Source organism: Choloepus didactylus, chromosome 1 (assembly GCF_015220235.1).
Source record: "Choloepus didactylus isolate mChoDid1 chromosome 1, mChoDid1.pri, whole genome shotgun sequence".
NCBI classification, from domain to species: Eukaryota; Metazoa; Chordata; class Mammalia; order Pilosa; family Megalonychidae; genus Choloepus; species Choloepus didactylus.
In genome coordinates this window covers 161,172,984-161,198,073 of record NC_051307.1, presented here as the reverse complement: position 1 = coordinate 161,198,073, position 25,090 = coordinate 161,172,984, and the positions used below count along the sequence as shown (strand labels likewise).

The 25,090-nt window shown below is 47.2% G+C and overlaps 1 protein-coding gene across 1 annotated transcript in view; it reads left to right on the top strand.

Annotated features, from left to right (window-relative positions):
- Positions 1-20,957, top strand: part of EPHB1 (EPH receptor B1) — a 452,618-nt gene extending 431,661 nt beyond the window's left edge. The window contains 4 exon segments of the mRNA XM_037844578.1: positions 7,779-7,928; positions 14,386-14,579; positions 16,508-16,663; positions 20,151-20,957. Coding sequence (XP_037700506.1) covers positions 7,779-7,928; positions 14,386-14,579; positions 16,508-16,663; positions 20,151-20,259 — 609 coding nt within the window. The 3' untranslated portion in view covers positions 20,260-20,957.
- The last annotated feature ends 4,133 nt before the right edge of the window (positions 20,958-25,090 follow it).

Below are 25,090 nucleotides of genomic sequence, written 5' to 3'. Positions count from 1 at the left end.
CCAAGGTCTCTGAGCAGAAGGCAGCCTCCATCTGAGAGCCCCAACCTTCTCCTGAGACAGAGAATCCACTTGACCAGGCAGCCCCTACCTCTTGCTGTCACCACCAGGAGCCCCGCCAGGTGCACGTGCCCTCTGTGCACAGGGCAGAGAACTGGTTGGGAGGAGAGTGCAGGTGACTGAGGGTCATGCAGAGGCTCGGGGGCAGGTCCGCATGGCCTATTGATGGAGACACGGGGACCAGTGGGCGAACTCAGGGTGGCTGGCATGGCTAACAGACTGGCTATAAAAGTAGAGGAGAGCTGTGATCTCTCAGGGTGGGCCTGAGCTGGGGGAGGACAGAAGTGAAGCAGTGGGGGTAGGGGAAATGAGGGGAAACTGCACAATTCCTGCCATATCTGGAGAAGCCATGGATGCACTAGATGTGGTCCAGGAAGAGAAGGGCAGGCAGCAGGTGACCTTTAGGTTCCTCCTGTTCCCCAATCCTCCATGATAATCTTGCCATCCAAGGGTACTGGAGGGTCACTCTCCCTGCCCTGCCCCCTTTGCCCGAGGCATTTTTGTTTCAGTGGCAGGAAGGGCACAGTCTTGCTCACCAGGCTCCCAATGGGTTATCAGCAGTCCACCACTGGGGTCAGTAAATCTGTAAGGACAAAGTGCACAGAGAATCCACATCCCTTAGGCCAGTTTATTCAACCTCCCTCTGTAGACACAGACTTTTCAGAAGCACCGAGAGCAAGGCCCAGGCTTTGGGAGTTGCACAAGGAGAGACCAAGACCATGTGGTTACTGAACTGACCACTGCAGGACTCCTCCATGGTGCACTCAAGGTGTCGCTGCCTTCCCCTCTGCTGACCCCGGCCTGCTTGTCAAATGAATGAATGCAGCGAATGAATTCTTTAGTCCCTCGCCCTCCACTCTCTCTTCTTAATTATAAACCCAAGAAGTTCTGTGCAATAAGAAATAATGCCCACATCCCAGCCATCAAGGAGTTATTTGGAGTATGGGTAGGAACAGGCATCTATTGTCCCTGACGATGTAGCAAAGAGAAACAAATGTTTGTTTTGTGGGAGAACAGGATTTTTTTTTCCCCAGCTGGGAAACATCACCAAGTGGCCTTTCTGTTCTTTACACATGAAACACACACTATCATTCGCATATTTTTAGTTAATTTATGTCCAAATAGGCCTTTCTCTAGCTGCTGGAAAATGATGTTTGGGCTGCAATTACCTTTCACTGCTTTGCACAGAAGGTTTCAGCTCCCACAAAAGGCTGTATGGACTCCAACAACTGTAAATCTTTCCATTGGTAGTTATTCAAATCACATATTTTATTACTAGTTTGAAATACATTGTGTCATTCATTTTGGAGGAGCAGCTAATGCTTCAAAAAAGCTTTGAAAAACATTCTATTTAGAAACAATTTTGTCTGCAGCCAACGCTGTGTGTCTTTTTGGGCTGTCTTTTCTCCCAGCCCTTCTCTCCCTTATGTGTGCCATTTGCATGACAAACGAGACCATCCTGTCCAGAAGCTCACCTGTTCCTGCAGTAGCTGATTCCCACCTAAAGTTCTACTTCTCTGTATGTTGCATCATAATCCTTAGCACAGTAATAAATTACAGTGTCACCATCAAAATCGTGGTTTCCGGAAAGAAATAAGCAGCAGGGCCAAGATGAACTCTCTTAGAAGATGGAGAGACTGTTTTCATGCAAATTCCTGGCCTCCTGGGGAACTGGGAACAGCCTCTGTATTATATAGACTCAGTTGCAAATCAGCAGCAAGAAGCCATTTCCACTGGCTGTTAGAAGCTGGTAACACTCAGAGAAAGATAACCTTTTATGCAGGCACCTCTTGATTGATATGGGTCTTATCCGGAAAAGTCTCATTACTGATTAGGTTAAGGAAAATGGGTCAGTGTACTTTCAGAGTTTTTTTGAGTAGAGACATTCATTCTAAAATACCTTCTTAATTTAACACTCATAGCACTTTAGACTTCTCTGTCCAGGACAGTGGACAGTGACTGGGAAACGGGAGGCGAGTGGCACAAGGGTGCATGTGGAGGGCAAAGCCAGCTGTGCCTGAATCCACCTACAAAGGGCTGCACCAAGCCCCTCACACGGGCAGATGCTCACCCAAGCTGGGTCACCTGCAGCCAAGATGTTCACGGCTCCAAGGGGAGCACCCAACCTGCACCTCAATTCATCCTCCCCCTCCCTTGGACCAAATTTAAGGGCCACTGACCTAGGCCAGTGGTTGTGACGAATGGCTGGCTGCACAGTACAATCACCTGATGCATGTCAAAGTGGACCGATGCTTGGACACCATGCCCAGAGAGTCTGAATACATTAGGATGCCCCAACAGCATTTAAAAACACCCTTCCCCAGGTGACTGCAATGGGCAGCCAAGCTTGAGAATCACCATGGTGCTAGGCCTTCTGGGTAGGCAGAGCAGAGAAGTGTTGACCTTGCCGTCAGCCAGTTTATGCAATTAAGATGCAGCCAGCTTGGCCTGCAGTGGCTGCCTGGGTCTGGGGATACTCCTGGTACACTGAGGCTGGGTGGGTTCCATGCCACCCCAGCGGGTAGTAGTAGTGACAGGTAGCTCCAGCATCATCACCAATGCTGCCTTCTGGTTGTTGTCCTTGTTGTCACATCAGCAGAAGTGCCTCGGCGCTGCTCCTTGAAATCCACGCCCCACAGCACTCACAGAGCTAAGCGAGAGGCAGGTCCTTCAAGGTGTAGACTTCTCTTGGGTCTGAGCAACAGCATTGAGTGCATATTGTAGGGGGGCCTGTGGTTTATCTCCAAGGCTTTAATAAAAAATATTGGAGGTATTCCTTACCCCCAAATCTCACTGCCCCCTGATAGTAACCCATGATGTTTCTGCCACCTGAGAATTTAATGACAGTATTTTTAAACTAGTGTGTGATAAAATTGTGTATGCAAAATAAATTTTTGTTTGATGGTAACAATAATATACTGAGTTACTTACATATATGCTATATTGGATCTTCACAACAACCCTGATATGTTTTAATGTATAGTAACCCAGATTTATAAATCAGAAAACCAAGGCTCAGAGTGGTTACTTTCTAGTATGTGTCATACAAAGAATAAGAGAATAAATGGACTTCAGTCCATGGTTTATCTGGTTCTAATGCCCATGTTTTCATCTCTACAACCTTTTAGAGAAGAAAGTGTTTTGAAATTCAGAACTGTCACATGAAGCTCTTGGAAATATACCCAATCAATTCCAAACTTCAAAGAGGGTCCTTCATGCAGCATTATTCCAATATTTGATAAACAAGGTGATGGGCACCGTACTTGATATTCACCTGTGTCTGGATTTCTGCCATATCCCATTGAGACTTCATCTCATACGAGATGGCAGAGAAAAGTACAGTAGCAATGTCCAGGCAGAAGTATCACCCTAGGGGCATTTCGAGGATAAGTAATGAGCAAGGGGAATCAGTCCCATGTCCGGACAGACTTTGGCCAGAGAGCTTTATAATGGGGTGGATTCTAGAACCAGCTGTGAGCTGCACGTTATTTAAACTCCTGGTGGCAAGAGGGTGAACTGGCTGTGTGGCATCAGGGTGTCCACTGCTCCTGGAGCATGTGGCTCTTCACCACAATGTCCCCAGCACGATGCGGGGGGGAGTGGGAGCTGTGTAGATGCCTGACGTAGGCTGGCTGAGGCAGAAGGACTCAAGTTCCCCTCCACTGAGACCTTCCCCTTGTAAGTATCACACCACTTGCTGGCATCATACCTGCTGGCAGGTGTGGATGTGGGTCAGCAGGTGACTTTGAAGATGGCTGGGGTAGGATTATTCCACTGCCAAGGGGATATATTTTCTACACACACACCCACACACACCACACTACATTGTAATCTTTGTCTTATACCAGGCTTAAGACATGATCATCCCACAACAGTGATTTTCAAACTTTTGAAGAATTTAGTAGCAGCAGAACAAGTCACTGCCAAACTTTATATGAAAGTGAGTGTGTGAAATCCTAGGGGAAGCCCAGAATCTCCCCCTCCCCTCCTTTTCTCCCTCCCATGTCCCCTTGTGGCCCTGCAGCAGCCCTGGGGACATCAGGGTTCCTGCAGAATGGCCATGCCCTCAGCATTCCCTGGGGAATTGGGCCCTCTGGTGCCTTGTGGAAACTTCTTGCCAGTGGCAGTGTCCTTCAGGCTCAGTGGCAGCCCCTCATTGCCCAACGGAGGTGCAGAGAGGTGCAGATTCCTGCTCAATGGGCCCTTTCCCTTCTTCACCACCCATGAGAATCCTCCCCTCATACTCCTTCCCATGCAACAGAGCAAATCATTCCTTCTCTACACCCATCTTCATGCCTGCACTGGTGGGAGCAGAGGCCCCTCGGGGCACCTTGCAGTCTTCTGGATGTGCTGGCCTCGGGCCTCCTGGCCCAGGCTTCCTCTTCCAGCAGGAAGAGGTTCTGCTTCCCTAGCAAAACCCTGCCTGCAGCAACCTCATTTCACTTCCTTTGTTTTCTATCCCCCTCCATAGGGCGGGTCACCATCCTCTAAATTAATAGAGTTCCTTTCATATAATTGAAGACAAGTTAAATAATCATCACCATAATTACCTCTGAGCAACAGAAGGCAGCAGCTGATGATATGATGTTTTAAAAGACGCAAAGAACATTTAAAATTCCCGAGAAGGAAAGCACCCGTCCCTGTTATCCCCTGGCTTTGTGTTTTCTTTCGTTCTGCCTCAGAGGTCAGTGCCTCCTGCTCTTGGCTGCCTGGGAGAGCCAGTCAGGACAAGCTGTCACTGCTCTGTCCAGGGCGGCTCTTCTCACAGGCTCTTCTCGCACCCCTGCTGGGAGGGAGGGGGTGACAGTGACAGGCCAGCTCCAGGCTCCGCGAGGCCCAGCAGTGCGCAGTGGCAGGATGGCTCAAGCACCTCGCCACAGGCCTGGCTCTGCCACTTTGCATGCAAGAGGGAGCAGTTCAACAGCTGTCACTGACAGCCCACAGGGTCTGCTCCAGGAGGGGCAGAGGAGGACACCTTCAGACTCCCAAACTGGCTCTTTGAAATTCAGGAGAGACACATTTTCATACCTCTCTCTCTCTCTCTCTCTCTCTCTCTCTCTCTGACGAAAGCATGCACACAGACCTACAACACCAAGTTTTCTCTCTCACTCTCTCACACATACTGATAAGTTCTCACTCATAGAATTTCATTTTCTCTTTTCTGAGACTCTCTGTTTCCCCCTGTCTCTCTCTCTCCCTCTTTCCATCTGTCTGTCTCTTTCTCACTCACACATACACACACATATTCTAATTAGACTCCTGCTGTCTCCCACCTTGCTAAGGGGGGACACACTTGAAAGAGCAAAATACCTCTCTTCCAGGAGGACCGTACGTCACTCTAAGGTACAGCAACACCCTCTCCCCTAATGGTGACTTGCCACCATGGGGTCCCTAAGCTGTCAGACACTGACTTCCAGGTGTTTGAAAACTTTTGTGGGTCACTGGATGAATTTTCCCCTTTTCTTCCCATCGTGGGGGCCATGTAGTAAATTCACTCATGTCCTGGGGGGGTGGTGAGAACAGAGCATCTTGGTGCTGCTGCAGCCCAAGCCTGCCCTCCAGGCGGTTGTCACATTGCTGGCATTTGGGCTGAGGATATCTCCCACCACAAAAGCCAGGCGCTATTCTGGGGGGAAATCAGGACTGTTTTCTTTGCAGAAAGCTGGATATGTGCCTGGGGAGGTCCAGGCCAGATGTCCTTTATTCCTCCCCCGGAATAGAAAGCCAGATGTAAACATACTTTGTAATTTGCTCCTTTTTCCCCACCCCTTCTCACCCTGATTAACCACTTATACATTTTAAGGTATTTTTTGCTAAAGTCCAACATGTATCTCTGGTGCATTTGAACAGGTCGTGAGGATGGCCAGTATAAAAATAGCCTCCTTCAGCAGAGGGACGAGGCCAGTGAGGAGAGGCAAGTGGGAGCTGCTGTCCCCCGCCCCGTGCCCACTGCCACCCAGCCAACCTGGCCCCAGAGAGGCAGGTTTAATGTATGATGGAGGCAGAGCCCAGGCATTGCAAAAGGGCCATGTGGTGAAACCTTGGTATTAGGTGTGAAGAATTTAAAATAAGGATCATATTTGTTCTAGAAAATGATGACATTTGGAGGTCAACCTTGGTGAGTGCCCGCTTACCCCTTTAAGTGGCATTGATGCCCTATAGACTGTGTGCCCTGTTTCCTGAGCTATGTTCATCTTTCTTCACCACCCCCTCTTGGGGATTCTGTGCTTCAGCCATGGAGGACTGCTTGCAGTGGGCATCTTCTCTCTCACCCAGCCTCTGCAGTTCTGTTCTCTGCCTGGACTTCCCTCCTCCCATCATTTTACTTGCCTACCCTCTACTTGATCCTCAGGACTGAGCAGAGTGAAGACACCAGCTAACAAGAACACAGCCCTTACTCTACAGGCCAAACCCTGTCCCAAGTATCATATAGCTATGAACCCTTTTAATCCTCTCAACTACCTGACCATGTAGGTGCTCTTATTACCCCTATTTTACCAACAAGTAACTGAGGCACAGAGAGGTTAGGTAGCTTGTCCCAGGTAACACAGGTAGAAAGGGGCAGTATGGGTATCCAGACTCCAGGTGCAAGTGGCCGTCTTCCCTGACCCCATACCTGTGTTGGGGAGTCTCCTCTGCTTCTCAGAGCACCCCGTACTCACCCTCATCCTCGAACTAATCACTTTTCTGTTTCTTTTACTAATGCATTTTAAGTTTCTATTTTCTTATCTGCCTCCCCCATAGCCTGTGCGCCTTGAGGGCAGGGACTCTGGCTGGCTCTTCTTGAACACCAGCTTCTCCAAACGATTGGCACAAAGCAGTGCTTATGGCTTATTTGTTGACTGAGTGAATGAATGAACAAATGGATGTCAGTGCCTTAAGTGAACAAATTGGTTACGATCTAGCAGCCAAGCTGAAGTATCAAGCAGAGAGCGACGTTGGAAATTTCCAGTATGGGGTTGGAGGGCGAGAAGAATTAAAAACAAACCTAAGGGCGGCCCTTTAGAAAATGTATCTTCAGCCTCTGGGATCTCCAGTCTCCAGGAAGGGCAGGCAGGACAACTGGCATCTACGGAGGCCATAGGGTAGGGCCCATTAATCCCCAGTGCAGCCCAGGCTGTCTCCAGGTTCAGAATTAGGAAAACCACCACCACCACCACCCACCAAGGTAAAGCACAAAAAAAAAGGGGGGGTACAGTAGATCTTGTGGGAGGTTCCTCCAGGAGTTATTGCTCATGACTCTCCTTTTATTCTTTTTCGTTTTGTTTCCTCCTGACCCAAATGGTGTGACTTTTACATTGCATGGAACAAATACAATAATAACTTGCATCTCACGGTTGATGCAGCCTCTCTCATGTACTGTGAAATTTCATGTCCTGGTGCATTTTGGCAGTTACACTCTCCACTCCCACCCACCTCCCAATCAGCAAGCTTAGGATGAGCATGCAGGTAATTGGGGGTGGGAAGTGAAGCTTCAGTACCAGCCCTTACCGCACATGTGCCCACATACTCCATGGATCCAGCCCACGCCATGCCGTTCCTCCTTGGGCTCCTCTCTGTAGGAGCAGCCATGTTGGCCTGCCCATGAGGCACAGGCTCTCTGGGCCATCCTTTTTCATGAGACATGGGAAAGTTGTGAGTACGCGCATGCCGAGGTTATTTTCATCTGCTTTCCACCGGAAACCTGATGGTCAGGCTGACTGGTTTTCTCTTTCTTCCAGGGCGGGAAGATCCCGGTGAGATGGACAGCTCCGGAGGCCATTGCCTACCGCAAGTTCACTTCAGCGAGCGACGTCTGGAGCTACGGGATTGTCATGTGGGAAGTCATGTCATTTGGAGAGAGACCCTATTGGGATATGTCCAACCAAGATGTGAGTGTCAGCAGCACCTGGTTGTCACAACCCTGTCTAAGGGATAGAAACCATGGGCATACCCAGCCCTCCTATTTTCAACTCAGGGCCTTATAACCTGAACTTGAAGTGTGCAGGGTAGGGGTTACAGTGACACCCTCAGCACGAATGTTTGCCCTAATCAAAGAGCCCAGCATGGAGAAGTGACAGTCCCAATGACCCCAAATCTTGTAAAGGTGCCCAGACCACGGACAAGGGGCTGGCTCTGAATGGCCACGGACTGTGAGTAGATCAGGTCAAAGCTTAAACCCAAATTCTGCCTGCTTCGAAGGCCCAGTCACAGTGCTCTCCTCCCCATGTGCAACAGAGGGTCAGGGCCTGGGTTCCAATCCTCTCTGCCTCTGAGAGCTGGGCTGCACCGAGCCGGGGGCAGCCTCACTCTGGGACTCGTGCCCCTCAGCTGTAAAGAGAGAAATCGTGAAGGCCCCTTCTTCTCTGAGAGTTGCCTCTCCTGGGAGCCTGTGCCACCTCTCAGTGAAGGAAGAGCTGAGAACGCTTCCTAAGGCCGGTCAGGGTCAGATGGGCCAGGAGGACTGCAGCCCTGTCCACATGGATGTCATCACCACCTCTCCAGGCTGCTCTCAGGGAACAAGGGGGACACAGGGAAGGGTCATCTGAGATGCTCTAAATAGAGGCATTTTGGGGGGCTTCCATAATTAACAAAGTGTGAGAAAACCATTTTGGGATCATTTGCTTTGATACAGCCCCTATCTAAAGTCATACCTGGATTTTAGCACTGCATTTGACCCTCAGCTATTTCCCTCTGGCCACTCTTCTTTTGCATTTTGAATGCAAGCACTCTCCTTGGAGCTGAGACTAGTTTGCAAAGCCTGTGTGCTGTGTTCTCTCCCTTACTCTTCCCATCACCTTAGGGGGAGTTATTATTATTCCCCTCTTACAGAAAAGAAGCAGCAAAGCTGTACTGAATCCAGATCTAGTCTGGTGGTTACCCAGCCTCATGTAAACTCCTCTCTGCTCCAAGGGCTCAGAGGCTCTCCCAAGCTTGTGAAATCTGCCCTCAAGAAGCCAGCAGTTTAAAGCCAAGCCACAGCAGTGGCTTAGATGATTGATATTTGTGGCCATCTGGGAGCCAGGAAAGCCTTTCCCAGGGAGACCATGGAAAGAGGAGCTGGGGTACTCCTTGCCAGTGCTCCCTGCTCCCATGGGCACAGTGGCTTCAGCCTACAGTGGGCAACATGGCTGAGTCCTTAACCAGGTCCTGATGCCAACCATGTGTGGCGTCTGGGTCTCCTATTATCTGTGATTATCCATGCCTCCCCTCTGTTCCCGGAGCGTGTCGAATCCCTAAATGGTAGAATTGACGCCGAGGCTGCTTTGATGAAATCAACTGCACCCTGGTTCCATCCATACCATCAGCTAGATGAGTAATACATGTTAGCCAGAAAAAGCAGATCTGTCTTGTCCTGCCCAGAGACCTTAATCCAATTAAGAACAATTCAGCACACACAGAATGGATTACAAAACTGCCAGGCAAGATTTGACATTCAAGATATTCTCAGCAAATGCATTCACCTATGCAGAAAACAAATGGAATTTCTGATATTAGACTTCCAGAATTCCCAAATCATTCATTCAACAAACAGTCATGTTGTTGACCACTACTATGCATTGGGCTTGCTAGTCGTGTTCTTGAAATTGTTGAGGGATTTACAGTTCGGTGGCAGATACCTAAGGCCTTGGGAACATTTGGGTGGGGGAGGTGAAGGAAGGTGTCCCAGATATTTGACGTTTGAGCTGGGTCTCAAAGAAAATAAGAATATTTGCAGAGTAGCAATTTATTAAAATTTTATTGTATGTCTCCAAAATAAAGCCTCTAACCATCATCTCAAGTGTAACTCTGCTCCCTGTGGAAGGTGGAGATAATTCCATGCCCATTCAGAAAGCTTCTTATAACTTGGCCTGGGAGGGAACAGGGAGGGGCTCCCAGCTGCTCTGGCTGCAGCCCCACTCATCAGAAACCACTGAGGTGGTGGCGGTAAAGGATTTAACAGATGACAGTTGAAAGGCTTTAAGGAAGAGAATTGCAGAGGCAAGTCGGAGTGCTGGTAATTGGGCTTCCGGAGCCCAGGAAGGTCTTTGAACATGTACAGAGAGTTTGTTAGCCAGAGAGAGCAACTTGGAAGTTCTGCTGCTTGGATCTGATTGACAGAGATAATGAGAGTGGCAGTGTCTGTGGAGAGGAGCTGCGGTTTTATTGAAACATCAGAGCTCAACTTAACCCCCTCTGCCCTGGTTCTTCCACTGCTCTGAGCGACTCTACTTCACTAGCCCAGGTGGAAGGCCGAGAAGGCATCGCCTGCTGCCCAACTCGTTAATGGGAAATACATGTGTGGGGGCAGCCAGGAACCCCCACTGAGGACGAGAGGGCAAGGGGAAGAGCCTTGCTCATTCCCCAAAGGAGCACCGGTCACCTCGTCCAGCACCCAAGAACACCAGAGCAGGGAGTCAGCCAGGCCAGGTGAGACCAGGTGCCCCAGGCCCTCCCTGGTTCCCACACCTACCATCTCTGGGTATGCGGGAACAACAGCAGCCCACCAGGCCTCCCATCCCTGCCTGTTTTGGCCCCAGGGAGGTTATTTTGGCCTGTAGAATGGCCAGCAGTGTTGTTGCAGATATTCAAAGTAGACAACAGTGTGCTGGGGGAAGAAGAGTTGCCTAGACTTGTTCTCTCACCCCCATCCCCTTCGCTCTTACCTCTCCCTGGGAAAGCCATCTAATCTTGTTCTAATCTTCTATCCATTCAACAACCATTTATCTCATTCTGTTACAGACCAAGCAAAGGGGCCCCAGATTTGCTCCAATTTTCAACTCTGCTCAGTAGAACCCCCATACCCTCAACCTTCAACCATATCTTTTCATTCAGTTCCAACATTGTCACTGGTGTTTAGAGCTATCAGATGGCTACACTGAAGGTGTTTCGCTATGCCTCTGAGTTTTCCATACCTGCTAGCAAGGCAGGCATGACATAGAACGATCCCAGAGCCCCATTGAAGGACCAATAATATTTTTGAAATAGTGATTGTAAAAATTTGATTATAAAAGTTACAAAAACCTCAAAATTTGGGAAGTACGCAGTTCTTTAAAAGGAGAATAAGGCTCTCCAAAGGTAAAGGACTTCCATCAAAGACTTGAGCAGAAAAATGCTAACCACGCCCAAATTGATGACCTGGGTTTTTTTGTGTGTGTGTTTTCTCATGTGTTTGTTTGGTGTTTTTTTGTTTGTTGTTTGTTTTGTTTTTTGAGGTGGAGGGTAAAGGCTATTTTATTTTTCATATGTGCAAGAAGCACCAGGGCTCCCAAAACACCTGCTAAGTAATAACAACAAAGTTGTCTGGAAGAGATGGTAAGGGAGCAAAATCCCTTTTTATAAACATGAACATAGCAAGTAGTTCCTGGGGCCATCTACTGTCCTGAAAGGTGAGAAATATGGATGTGGCATTTACCAAGTCCCCTTCCCATGTAAGCACCTTCCCATCTTCCCAACTATGTGCTTCGGGCCTCTCATACTCCACCTTCCTCTGCCATCCACTCTAACAGAAGGGGCAGTATTAGCAGCCTCTGTGTGATGAGCTGATTCTTACTACAACTCACATGGGTGGCACTCCATTTCATTGTGTCCTCCAATCTTCCATTTGCATAGTTTTAAGAAATCAAGTGACTCTCCCAAGGTTCTGTGGCTAATCAGAAGTGGAACTAAGATTTGAACCCAGGCCTTCAAGGTCTGTGCCCCTGATCACTCTGCAATACAGTCACCAACACATCCACATGGATCTTTACTCCTGAAAGATCTGATCTGCTCAGGGAGGAGGAATGATTGGCTCTTTGATGATCTCTTAATAAGATAGTATAAGCAAACCAAACAAACAGAAGGAATATAAAACAAAAGCCAGGGTGGTCTTTTAAAAATCCAGTGAGGTGGCATGCAGAGGAGACAACAAGGGAAAAATAAGTTGGGTTCAGTCCAGAATTCACAGCCAGAGGATTCAGCACTTGCATGGGTCCCCCATTCTCTTGACATCCTGCAGAAAGGAGTGCTTGGGTCAGCTGGACACACCATGGAGCTGGGCTCCAACAGAAGGGCCTGACTCAGTGATCTTCCCTGTTACAGGACAATTGGGTTAGTAGTTTTATCAGCGGGTTGGGGGGGTAGTTTTTTGGGCTCTAGCATCAAATGATTGGAGCACAGGTGCTGGCAGTTTAGGGGAACTTTAGGAAACAGCAGCTGCCCTGTACTCAAAGACCTTCAGGGTCCCTAGCCCCATAAGAAGTTGAATTTAGACATTATTCCCTGCTGACCCCACTTAGCTTGCCATTAGACAACCCAGAAGAGCTCCTGGGGCCTCTCAGTGGTAATCCCACTTGTCTCCACAATGAGTAGAGATGCTGATGCAGAGACCCTAGATCTAGCCACCTGGAAGGAGCTAGGAAAGGGATTTAGCTAACAAACCAGGCTGATGGATCTGATGGTTGTCTCCTTGTCCTCGTGGATAACTTGCTTTAGCTCCATCCCCTGCTGTGGTGCCATGAAGGCACAGTTCCAGGGGCTGTTCTCCAGGATCAGATTACAGTGACAGCCCCCCAGAGGCCCAGGAAAAGTGAGTTTGGAGGTTTTCAAAGCCTAGAGTTAGACAGCCCTGTGATTTTTGCTAATCCCTTTGAAATACTAGTTGTGTGACCATGGGCAAGTTATTTAACTGATTGTGCCTTAATTTTCTCAATGAGAAAATGGGACTAAAATGCCCTTCTATGAGCATTGTAAGTAATTTGGTAATAGTCTGACAGTGATGAAAATTTGAAATTTGCAAGTGCAATACGCTGTTCAAAAGTGAATGTTCTGAGCCACTGGTTTCTTATATAGTGACAATACTGGTATGCTTTGTATGCTTGTTTGTTTTTCTTCCAAGATGAATGGAAAGAATAATACATCTTTATTATCTCTAATGACTTCAGGTCATCCTATTATCATCTGCCCCATCTCATGTCCTATATACTGTGTGTAAATATTATAAAAATATAAAATGATTGAAAAATATTCACTTTTTGACCAATTTACAAAGAAAAAAAATTGAACAAGAATACTCAACGGATTTTTTTGAAGTAGAGGCAAAACACCTGAAATTCTCAAACTCCAAATTATTTCTTTTGTTGCTTAAGGTACTTACACGGTTTATTTTATTACAAAATCAATGCATAATTATTATAGAAAATAAAAGATACAAACAAGCAAAAAGAAAAACACAAAGAATATTCATTTTTCCACCTGCCCAGAGACAACCACTACTAACTCCTTTCAAGGTCTTTTCTGTGCATGGGTATAATTATTGGGATTTTTTGTTTTGTTTTCATTTTTGTTTTTTTTTTACAAAAGCAAGATTATACCATGCCTGTAGTAGTTATACAACCTGTTCTTTTGCCTAATATTACAATGTTAGCATATTTCCATTTCAATAGATACGTTTTTCCAACATCACTTTAAGCCCTGCATTGTATTCCATTGTATGGGTGTACCATAATAAATTCAGTTAATCCCATATGTTTAGCACTCGGATCATTTACAGTTCTTTCCTGCTGCTACAAAAAGCACAGAGCAGGCATAATTGATTTAACTGAATTCAAAATTAAGAACGAAAGGGTGAAAAACACTTAGAAAAACCTGAAAAACAGACAAAAGTGCTTAAGATTCCAAAATCTTTACAAAATTCCTCCCTGGGGTCTGAAAATTACCAAAACCTGATTGGAGATATTTATGTTGGAGCACCTTGTTATTTTTGACTATTGTCATTGTACTGAACCAATTTGTTTAATTAAATTATTTTCAACCCAATTTATGTTGCTGCCTCAGGAGGATTAAGGCAAATAATGCATAGGGAAGTATCTAGAAGGTCCCTGGTGTGGAGAGAAGACTCTCCATCAAACGCTAATTCCTTTCCTCCCTTTGTCTCCCCTTAGGTTTGGAAAAATGGGCAGCACCCGCTTTATAAACAGAGGGTTCACTGGGTTTCCCGTGTGTCATTGTTCCAGGAGCCCTGGGGCCCACCAGCTGCCAGAAAGGCAGAATTGGGCCCAATGTCCTCTTAAAGAGAAGGGAAGCTTGAGCTATTCACTGGCTCATTCTTCAACAAAGATTTGCAGAGCTCTAGTGTGTCAGGCCTGTGCCACAGGCTGGGGAATGCAAAGGGGCAATGAGATGTGGGCTCTGTTTTCTAGGAGCCCACAGTCTGGGGCTGGGGGTGGGGAGCCAAGAAGAGAGAAAACCCCTTCCAGTGGGAGGCATGTGGGCACAGAACGAGGGCACCTGTGCCGTCTGTTCAGGGAGGCTCTAACCTCCAGGACTAAGTGGTGAGCGATCAACACTGGCTCATCACCCAAACACACGTTTCCCTGTGGGTTTCTGCAGGTCATCAATGCCATCGAGCAGGACTACCGGCTGCCCCCACCCATGGACTGCCCAGCTGCTCTGCACCAGCTCATGCTGGACTGTTGGCAGAAGGACCGTAACAGCCGGCCCCGCTTTGCAGAGATTGTCAGCACCCTGGACAAGATGATCCGGAACCCGGCAAGTCTCAAGACTGTGGCAACCATCACCGCCGTGTGAGTCTAGTGGAAGAGGGAGATTCCCAGGCAGGGGTGGTCTCAGAGCCAGGACCAGAGTGGACAGTGAGGACGGGAGACTTGTGGTCTACTGAGAGCAAGGGTGGGGTGCACCAGGATAACCACTGACAGAAGAAGCCACACATCTTCCCTTCCTCTTCCTCTCCCATCTCTAAACTATTGCCCAGCCCCAGCATGGGCTGTAGGCAGATGTTGAGAGACCGGCTGGTCTCCACCTTCCATTGCCTTCAGATGGGCTGGGCAGTGGGCTCTGGAGTAGGTGAGCCATGTCTGATCTGACTGGTATGATGCCCCACTTCTGGGTGATCCTGTTTCCAAAGGACCTTTTTTGTTCGTCACACCAGTCCACGAAGCAGGGGAACCACAGACTTGGAGCCTTGGCTATTCTGTTGTCAGGTGAAGGCCCTGTTTGCTGAGGGACAAAGAAATATAAAGCAATTGGATTTGCTATGAATGAATGCACCAAACAACTGTCAGCTACTGCCTGGCTGAGCGTCAGCTACATTTGCATTATTAACTGATTTCTTAATTCATCCTTTTTATCCAAATTTTTTGGGTGCTTATGTGCCAAACATTGTGCCCAGTGCTGGCAATACAGAATGAGCAAAAACGACATGGTCCCTGGCCTCATGGAGATTAGAATCATTCAAGAGAGGCAAACATTAGTCAGATGATCACACCGGGAAATGCAGAATTGAGAACTTAATAAGTGCTGTGGCAGGGAGGAGCATGGGGCATTGAGAACATACACTTTAGTCTGAAATGGCATCCCCATGGAGGGGCATTTCTGCTGAGAGCTAAAGAGCAAGATGCACCAACTGGATGAAAAAAGAGATGGGAGTAGAGGGCCAGCATGTACAGAGGCCCAAGAGTGGGATGGGCAGGGCCAGTGTGGCTAGAATATAGTTGGTAGGAGTAGGGGATCTGAGGCTGGTGAGGTGGGCAAGAGTCAGACCACACAGGGCATTCAGGCCACATTAAGCATTGTGCACTTGATTTTCAGAGCAATGAACACCCACTGAAGGGTTTGACGCATATTAGGATACAGGTGGAGGTTATTGACTTGGTCATATCTGCATTTTTAGAAGGGCATTCTGGCTACAGTGTGGGATATAGATTGAGGGGAACAAGCATGCATGAAGAAAGACTGGTAGGAGAATGTTGCAAGAATTCATGATAGAAATTCATGTCTTTTTTGCTCATTCTATATCTCCAGCACTGGGCACAGTGTTTGGCACATAAGCACCCAGCAAATTTGGATTGAAAGGATGAATTAATAAGTGAGTTAATAATGCAAATGTTGCTGAGGCTCAGCCACAGCTCAGTGTCTTGAGGGTAACCATTGCGGAAAGCAGTGGATGAGTTTGAGGGATTTGGGAGGTAAAATCTTTATAACTGGTTCAGGAATCGAACATGGGTTTTGAGGGTGAGGGAGATCGCAGTGGCAGTGCTTTGAGAATGTGCCAGAGAAGGCCAGTAGCGGGCTTACTCTGCTCCATTTTTTCAAGGACCTGAGGATGGATCCAAGAAAAAAAATGTTGCCAATTGATTTGGGAAGGTTATGACAAACTGCATGTATTTTTAAGGGACCATATATTTGGATGGTAAAGCTCCTAAATTTTGATTTATAAAGGAGTGGTGGGCTTTCCTTGCCTTCAGACTGAAAACATGTCAGTCTGTCTGTCTGGGTTAGCTGACATGTGACCGTGCCCAGAGGCAGAGGGACCGGGCCTTGAGAGGTCATTCCAACTCAGGATTCTGTAAGGAAGGAAAAGCCAGCCCAGGGCTCCACCGTAATCTTCATCCTGTCAGAAGTGCTGTCCCCACCCATGAAATCTGCTTGGCGTGTGGCCCTGTCCACGTGTCCCTGTAGCTGAGGGGTCACTGCTTCCTCTCTGTCCCCTCAGGCCTTCCCAGCCCCTGCTAGACCGCTCCATCCCAGACTTCACGGCCTTTACCACCGTGGATGACTGGCTCAGTGCCATCAAAATGGTCCAGTACAGGGACAGCTTCCTCACCGCCGGCTTCACTTCCCTCCAGCTGGTCACCCAGATGACATCAGAGTAAGTGACAAGACCCCATCCGCCCAGCCCATGGGTGGGGGATGGGGCTCCCTTCCTGCTGCTCGGAAAGCATGGGTCCTCATTTCTTTCCTCACCCCCAGAGCTCCCCGTCCATACAGAACCAGACCAGACAGGGGAGCAACTTGGGAAGATGGAGGGGGAGAGCGGGGTGGGGTGGGAAGGCAGAGAGCTGTTCTGGGCCCCAAATGGGAGTTCTTCAAAGTCACAGCCATATGTCATTTGCCTAATCACCAAGTCTCTCCCACGTTTAAGTTTTTAAACTCATCCCATCAAAGAGAGCATCCAGATGGAAAGAACACAGCCAGCCAGCACTTTAAACAACATAGCAGGAAGAGGCGTTGCACTGATTCAGCAACAATCTCAGACGTGTGGGGAGCCTGTGTTCCATACTAGATGGCACTAGTAAATAAGCATATATTTTCCATCCCCCACACATTATTTACCAGCCTGCTGCCTCCACAGGAGCACGGGGGAACACAAAAGATAAAATTATTCAAATAAGATGAGAGCCAGAAAAGGTCTTAAATATCCATGGAGTCTATCATTTCCCCAGGAATATTCTGAGTAGTACCAGTTTGTGGAGATGTTAAAAGGTTCTCTTTGGAAAACGGGTCCTGTGGTCAAATAAATTTGGGAAATACTGTGCACTTTATCACCCTCCTGGAGATTCACTACACATATTAGCATTATAAAGGCCATGAGAAATCCTGAAATAAAGAAATCCATTTAAAATTATTAAATACTGTGGAACCATATTTTCGAAGGGCAGGGTTTTATGGAGCTGTAGTTTGGGGATATTCATCTAATCCCACCCCTTCCATTCTGCAGATTCAGAAAGTAGGCGAATGTGAGTGGCTTGCTTTTAAAATGGCAAGCCTTTTTAAAACCTGCTTTCCTGACTGCCAGTTCATCATCCTTTCTACCGATCCACCCCAAGGCTGCAGCAGTTCCCGTATTTTGCTGCACTCTGGAATCATCTTGGGGGTGGTGGATGTCTTTAAAAAATACTCATGCCCGGCTCCTACTCTCAGACCTTCTGATCTAGGTGGTACGTGGTGAGACCCGGGCTTTGGAATTTTTAAGAACGCCCCAGGTGATTCTAATATGCAGCCCAGTTTGGAAACCACCGGGCTAAACCCGACCAGGATGGAATTATGCTTCTGCACTCACAGAAGCTCAGATAATCCTACCCTGGAAGTTAACCACACACGTGCGTGCACACTTACACACACCAGAGTGGACCTCACAGGCTGCCTGGGCTACCACTTGTACTGACGGTACCAGGGCTGGATCTGGTGGCTGGTAAAACACATCTCCCCTGGGTAGAAGAACAGTCAGGCACTCAAGACAGTTGACATTTATTGATCACCTACTGTGTGCCAGGCAGACTGCGAGGTGCTTGCGTTCTGTCTTGCAGCGTGCCGATTGCTGAGATTCAGAGAAGAGGGTGGTCGTCCACCCCTAGCAGTCAAATCTTCTGTCCTGCACTCTTGCTTTGCAGTCACTCTTTCTGGAGTCTAGCTCTGCCTCTTCGAGATTTATTCTTGTCTGAAATAATGGAGGCTCCACTTTCTCTAGGGAGATGGTTTGAATGTGCACCTGGCCTTGGATCCACTAAACATCAGAATTCATTTTCTAAACCTGGGTTCACTTCCTAGTGATGCCTAAAAAAGACAGTGCCTGCCATTATGAATGATTGTCAGACAGACAGCAAAAAATAATAGTAGTAACATACAGTAAAATAAGAAGCACTTAGCAGTGGAAAGCCGGCTCCCAACTTGCAGAGCTAGAATGGATGTGGCTGGGTGAGAGGAGGGCCCAGGGCTAGAAGTGGATCTCCTTGACAACGGGGCTTCTCCTGATTTTCCACTGTCATTCTGGCTCCATGTGGGAACCGCAGTCACCTCATTCCGCCCCCTCCCCACTCACCCCCAAGTCCGAAGGAGTCAAGTGAAGTAATTCCCTCAGTCCAGGACCAGCCACATGAAAAAGAACAAGGGGGAAACTAAAAGGAAAGTGAAACTGAAAATTAAGGGATTTAGTTCAAAGTAAAAAAACAACCATACACTATTGTAGCAATTCGGTCTGTTTCTTGAGGGATAAAAGATGGAGAAAGAAAATGAGCAACTTGTGGGACAATCTGTGAATTCAAAATTCAAGCATGTTTCCCAAAAATGATTTCTAGAATGACAGGGGCAATTTGGCAATGTCAACCAGCTGCAGCCTGGGTTGGGGGTGGCGAGGATCAGCCACCAGGCAAAGAAGATGGAGGGGTTGAGCCAAAGCACCGTGGTTAGGGGTCAGGCACAGTGTCCTCCTCGTGGGTCTGGTGTGCAGTGTGCAATATGACCTTCTATGTTGGGGTCAGGGGCTTTGGGGGGAAAATAGAGTCAGAACCTTAGGCTAGCTCTGAAAGCATCCCTGAAGGGTGGCTAAGTGTGAGACGGTTTTATATTTGAACTCTACCTCTCACTGTTGCATGATCTTGAGCATGTTACTTAACTTCTCAGAGCCCCACTTGATTTATCCCTAAATCTGCAGACAATAATAATAATGCCTGTCTCACTGGTTTGTTGTGAGAAGTAAATTGAATAATGCATATAAAGCACTTGGCCCTGTGCCTGCCTGCAGGATACACGTACTCAATGGTTGCTGTTAAATTATTATTATTATTGACTTTGCAGTGGTTTGTCAATTTTTACAAAATGTTTTCTTGTAGGGTTAAGTGAGATAGTGTATGGCACAAGGCGAGCCCTCAAGCAATGTTCTGTATTGTTATTATTAGTCAAGGAAAGATGTATGGGTCTCCCCAAGGTTAAATGTAAGCATGGACTTGTTCATATTAAGATTTACAGCTCAAAGATGAATCCAATTCAAACCCCAATCCCAGACATATTCCTTGGATTCCTAGTTGGGCAGATATTTTAATATTATTTCGAGATCACCCCTCTTAAAAATGCATGACATTAAAATTCAGATAAAGGCAGAAAACGGAAACACAGGGGGGAAAACATCAGAAAACCAAGCAAGCCCCACAGCCTTTCAGTCTCGGTGGGAGATCATTAGTTTAGGCAGAAAGCTCCACAGAATAACTGAAGCCCCATAGCATGTGCACTTGAAGTGTTTATATAGAGAGAGAGGAGAAGAAAGTTCCAGTCCACCTGCAGGTCATGGACACACAGGGAAGGGGCTGCTGCAGAACCGTAAGTGAAGAACTATGCACAAAACAAGGCACAGCACTTGCAGGATTGTCCACGCAGGTGGGGGCATTAGAGATGAGGGAGTCTGCGTGGAGAAAGCAAGTTGGAGCAAGAAAGTACCCAATTAGGAGCTTACCAAAGACTTAGGCAAATTTATTAGACTACTTGGATTTCCAACACTTTTCTTTGCTTCTGTGATGGGCTGAAAAGCTGCCCTAACATTAAACACATGAAATTGACTTCTTTTGTGACTTCTTCCCTCCTAGAGATCTCCTGAGAATAGGGGTGACCTTGGCAGGCCATCAGAAGAAGATACTGAACAGCATCCATTCTATGAGGGTACAGATGAGTCAGTCACCAACGGCTTTGGCATGAGAACTCTTGTTTTTTGGGAGGAGGAGTGGGAGAAAAAGGACCATGTATCAAGGTTGACCACTGTAGAATGATCTGGAAAGATTGGCTTCTTCGCTGAGAAATGCATTTCCATCAATGAAGAATAAACTGGACCTGCTGCTAATATGCAACTTTCGTTTCTCAGTGACAGAAGCATGTTTAAGATGCCATGGGAAACCAAATATGTAATAAAATATGAAAAGAGGATGTTTAAAGGAAATGAAGACAAAGCAGTTGCACTGGGGGAACAAGAGTAAACTCAGCTCCCATTCTCGGTGGGCTGGAGTCGTCCATCAATAGGAAGAAAGGGAAGGAGGTAGAGGGAAGAAACAGAAACCATTTTCCATTTTCTTCCTCACCAATGACATTCTTTTCTTTTCTCCTTTTGTACACCTCCCCCAGAGACCCCTCCCTTCTCCCCCATCTATTTCCCTTTGCTCATGACCCGTGTAGGGAAGTTTCTTCAAACAAGCCCCAGCTCCTGAGTCTCCAGATGTTGTTCTGTCAGTTGCCAAAGGACTTTGCTGATCACTGCATGGGGGATCCAACCAATTCAATTAATGTCTTCATATTGAAGAAGAGATGTACCTTCAATTGAAAACCCTGTTTCTCTTTTGTTTGCATTTTTTGCAAAAAGGATAAAAAAGAAACCACAAATTGGGGAAAAAAAAAAAAAAAAAGAGAAAACCTGTTTCCGTGTGTGAGGGCACACATATGTATGTCTGCGTTATAAAATGACTGTGCTTGTTCGTAACAGATGCAAACAAGAAAGAAGAACTGGAAAGTCTTCGCCCCTGGGAAATCCAAAGGGGCAGGAATGTGTTGGTGGTATGGCTTCCTGGTTGGCTCAACTGGTCTGTGGACCCAGTGGGGAGAGAGGGTAGAGAGAAAAATAATATGGAAGGAATAAAACTCTCAAGAGTTTGCAAATTCAGACAGGAAACAGGTGAGTGGTTTGAATTGGATGCAGTGTGGGCCATTCTAGAATGATACTGACTGATTATTCTTGGCAACATCGAAAGAGAAGACGAAAGTGTTTCTGGAGAATGTTCTTCTACAGCCCTGGAATCTGTAATTCAAGAGGTGGCAAGGAGACTTCCTCTTGCCTTATCTGTGGACTGGCTTAAGCCATGTGGCATAGGAGGAATGTTTCAAATGTGTCTGTGTTTCTCCTTACATTCCTTGTTGTACCTCATCGTTCAATTCAATTTTGTAAATTCCACCTAACATTTAAATATTTTTAATTTCTCCTTTTATCTTAATCTCCTTGCTAATTTTATCTGTCTAATTAAAATGAGCAGAAGCATGTCTGGGTTTATGTAGCATGGCATCAGAGTGTGTGTTCCTGGGCCCCAGTGGGGCGTCCCCAAGTTATGAGCGAATCCTCAACAACCAACCTTCTTCCCCCTAATCTGGGGAGGAGGGGGCTCATCCGTGACCCCATAACTCCAGAGAAGCAGAATATATTAGGAACACTCTACTGATGTGACCCAAAGGAAAAGCTCAATAAATATGAGGCTCTGGAGCCTCAAACATGAGGCTTAAGGAAGCTGCTGGCGAGTAAACATAAACAATCAATAGTCATAGACGACCAGGCCAAATGCTTTTGAGAGGCTCATATCCAGGCCAATTTTGTAGAAGTCGCTGAAGAATAGCCTAGACTTCTTGCTCAATGTGAGTCTGTGAATGTGCGATAGGGGATGGTGAGGCAATTAAGGAGCTACAATCTTCTCACATCACTTGTTTAACACATATTTAGGGCAGGATCGGCCTTTCCCCTGTCCTAGATAACTTTGTATTTGGGGAGGTCCTTACCTTCTGAAATCACCAGCCAAGATTCTCTATAGCAGGAAGCCCTTTCAAAGAGGCCCATAGGCCTAGGGGTACAGCTCCAGCCCAGGAGAGCCCCATCTTAAAGCAGTGCCTTTGTCCTTAACACTTGGGAATGGAAGAAGATGGACAGAACTCTTCTCAAAAGAGTTACATACTGCTGCCAAGGGCCCCAATCTAGCCACTTGATGGGTAGAAGAGAAAATTTCCCCTTATTAATTGCTTACCAATTCCATGCACAATTGACTAATTACCCCCAAAGACCTCAATTCATGAAGTATCTTATAAGCCCAGGCAATTCAACTAATCTCTCAATTTTCCACAGGAATGAATTTTAATTTGTCACCAATTCCTCAGGCAGCATCCTTAAACTGAAACCCTCACTGTGCCTCCACCTATGCCAGCCCACCTTCTAGCTGTGGCCAAAGCTGAGCGAAGTTGAAGGTTATGCCACACCCTTTGGTTTGGTTTTGCCCAAAGATCCCAGACAGGTGAGAGAAAGAACCAAAAGTGCCCAGGGGTCTGCAGAGCCAAGGCCAGCATGCCTCAAGGCACAGTTCCCAGCGGGAAGGACATGGCCACGCTCTGGACACACTCCCCCTCCCTGCAGATGCCACACACGTAGTCAGCTGGATGAACTAAAGAGCACACGAAGTGAGGCATATAGGTGATGAGTGAGACCTCACATCTTAGCTCTGCAGCACTGGATCATAAGTCATCTTTCTGAGCCTCAGTTTCCTCATCTGTAGAATAGGATGGTAACACCTACCTTCCATGAAGAGTGTCTAATGTTCCTGAGCTGTTTTCTCTGTGCCTTAGAGAACAGCTAAGTGGTTTTTATGTATTAGCTCTCGTCCTCACAATAACCTTGGGTAGTAGTAGTAGGGACTATTATTCTCATTTTTTCAGATGAGGAAACTGAGAAATAGAAACTTTTCCCAGATGGCACAGTGGTGGAGCCAGGATTCTGACTCTGGCAACCTGGCTCCAGAGTCCACGCTCTCAACCACTACCCCAGTGGGTTTTACGCTTGAACGAGTATAGAACACAGATGGCTGGGCTCCACCTGGGGTTTCTGATTCAGCAGGTTTAGGGTGGAACTCAGGTTCTCACTAGTTCTGAGAATTACTGATAATGGACATAAGCCGCTGATCCAGTAAGTGATCATCATCGGAGTTTTGGAGATACCGTCTCTAGAGCGTGAGGCAATGGGAGAGGCTGGATGTGCCCTGTGGTCTCCTGCGCAGAGGCACCTGTGCCGACTCAGGAGAGCTCTGCAGGGAGGATGCTCATGGGCGCTGAGACACCACTCCTTTGAATTTCTGTTAGCTATACTGCTTCATCAGCTGGTTGATCAAATCCAACTCGGATCCTCTCTTAAAAACACACTTTGCATGGTTGTCAGTGGCATGTGGATGGAATCTGTGACTGGAGCCGTGCAGCCCAGGGCTCACAGGGAGGGGACCACGCTGTCCGCACACCCGTAGCAACTGAAGAGTCAGGTGAGTGGGGACTGAGCAGGAGGCAGGTGGTTGATACCTAGTGCTCCTGAGTCAGGGGTTCTGGCAATGGAGGTGATTTGTGGGAAAGCTCTGGAGTTATGACTCACCATCCTGTGCCCTCCCAATGTCCCTTCCAACACTCGAGGGAAAGAATGAAGAATAGAGAAAGAGTAAATAAATCTACAGAGCACATGTTTATGGCATCATCTGGAGATCACTGAAGCTCATAGATGTCAAGGAAGATCAGATGCTATTAAAAAGTATATGCCTTCTCCTCCTCCATTCCCCCTCCCTCACCATTATGTGTACAGCCAGGGTCACTGGGCTCTCACTGAGGTCACCTGGGATAATTGAAGTCAAATGAGGGCTAGAAGCTATCACTGAACATGCATTTATGAGAAAGAGAGACCAGTGAGGACTGAGGAATAGGATTCCAGGAGTGTTGGAGGGCAGAAACAGTGAGACAGTGGGAATCTACAAATCATCAGAAATGCAAGATTCTAATAGCTACATTTGGTTCTAAGAAGCCCTTCGTGGGCTAACCTGGGAACCTCATAATCAGAAATAGTAATGGGTCTGGCTGAGGGCATGATTAATTCCCTGGAAAGTGGAATGCGGAGAAAAGACACAGGATGATGGGGTATCAGCAGGTGCCCTGAGGATAAACAGGTACCATCCAACATTCTCTACCACCAAGAAAGCTCAAAGGACAACCAGTGCCAAAAGAAGTCTTGCCTGCTGAGATCCAGGCCAGGATACCAATGGGGAGAATGGGGAGGTAATGGAAGAGGGGAATTGCTGAGGTCACAGAGAGATCCTCACATTCAGAAGAGGGATTTTGTATCACTTGGGAAGGTCATTCAAGTTGATGGAGGTCAAGTTGTATCTGTGTTCACCATCAGGGAGTCTCTTAAGACCAACAATTTCCAAGTGAGAACAGGTGCCCAGAGGTCTGAGAACAAATTCCCTCCCAGGGAATACAGGCCCTAGTGTGTTTTGCAGACCCTGCTTAATGACAGGTGGAATGGACAGCTGCCAGACCTCCCTCTCACACCTGGGAGGAAAGGAGAACCCTCTTCTCCTTTTCCCCCTATCTGCACCTCCATTCTGGACTGACTAACCTTGCTATCCCGGGCCCTCAATGGGGTTCCTGCCTTGCTGGGTGTCATAACTGGACACACAGCCTTCCCAACCAGAATCTTCCAGTGACCCCCGAGTGAGAGAGAACACAGGACACATCCTACTCACGTCTGTATCTGGCATCCAACACTTCACCTCACACGTGGAAGGTGCTCAGTTATGTTTGGTGATTTACATAAGATTGAATTGAGAAAGTTTAGCATGTCATTATTTCACCTACAGAAGTCCATGAACTTAAACAGCAAGCTTTTAAAGAAATTAATCCCTAGGTATTTAGTTGGAGTCTTTCTCGGTGACACTTAACTGCTATCACTCGTAGCCTATTCTAATTTTAGTTTAGG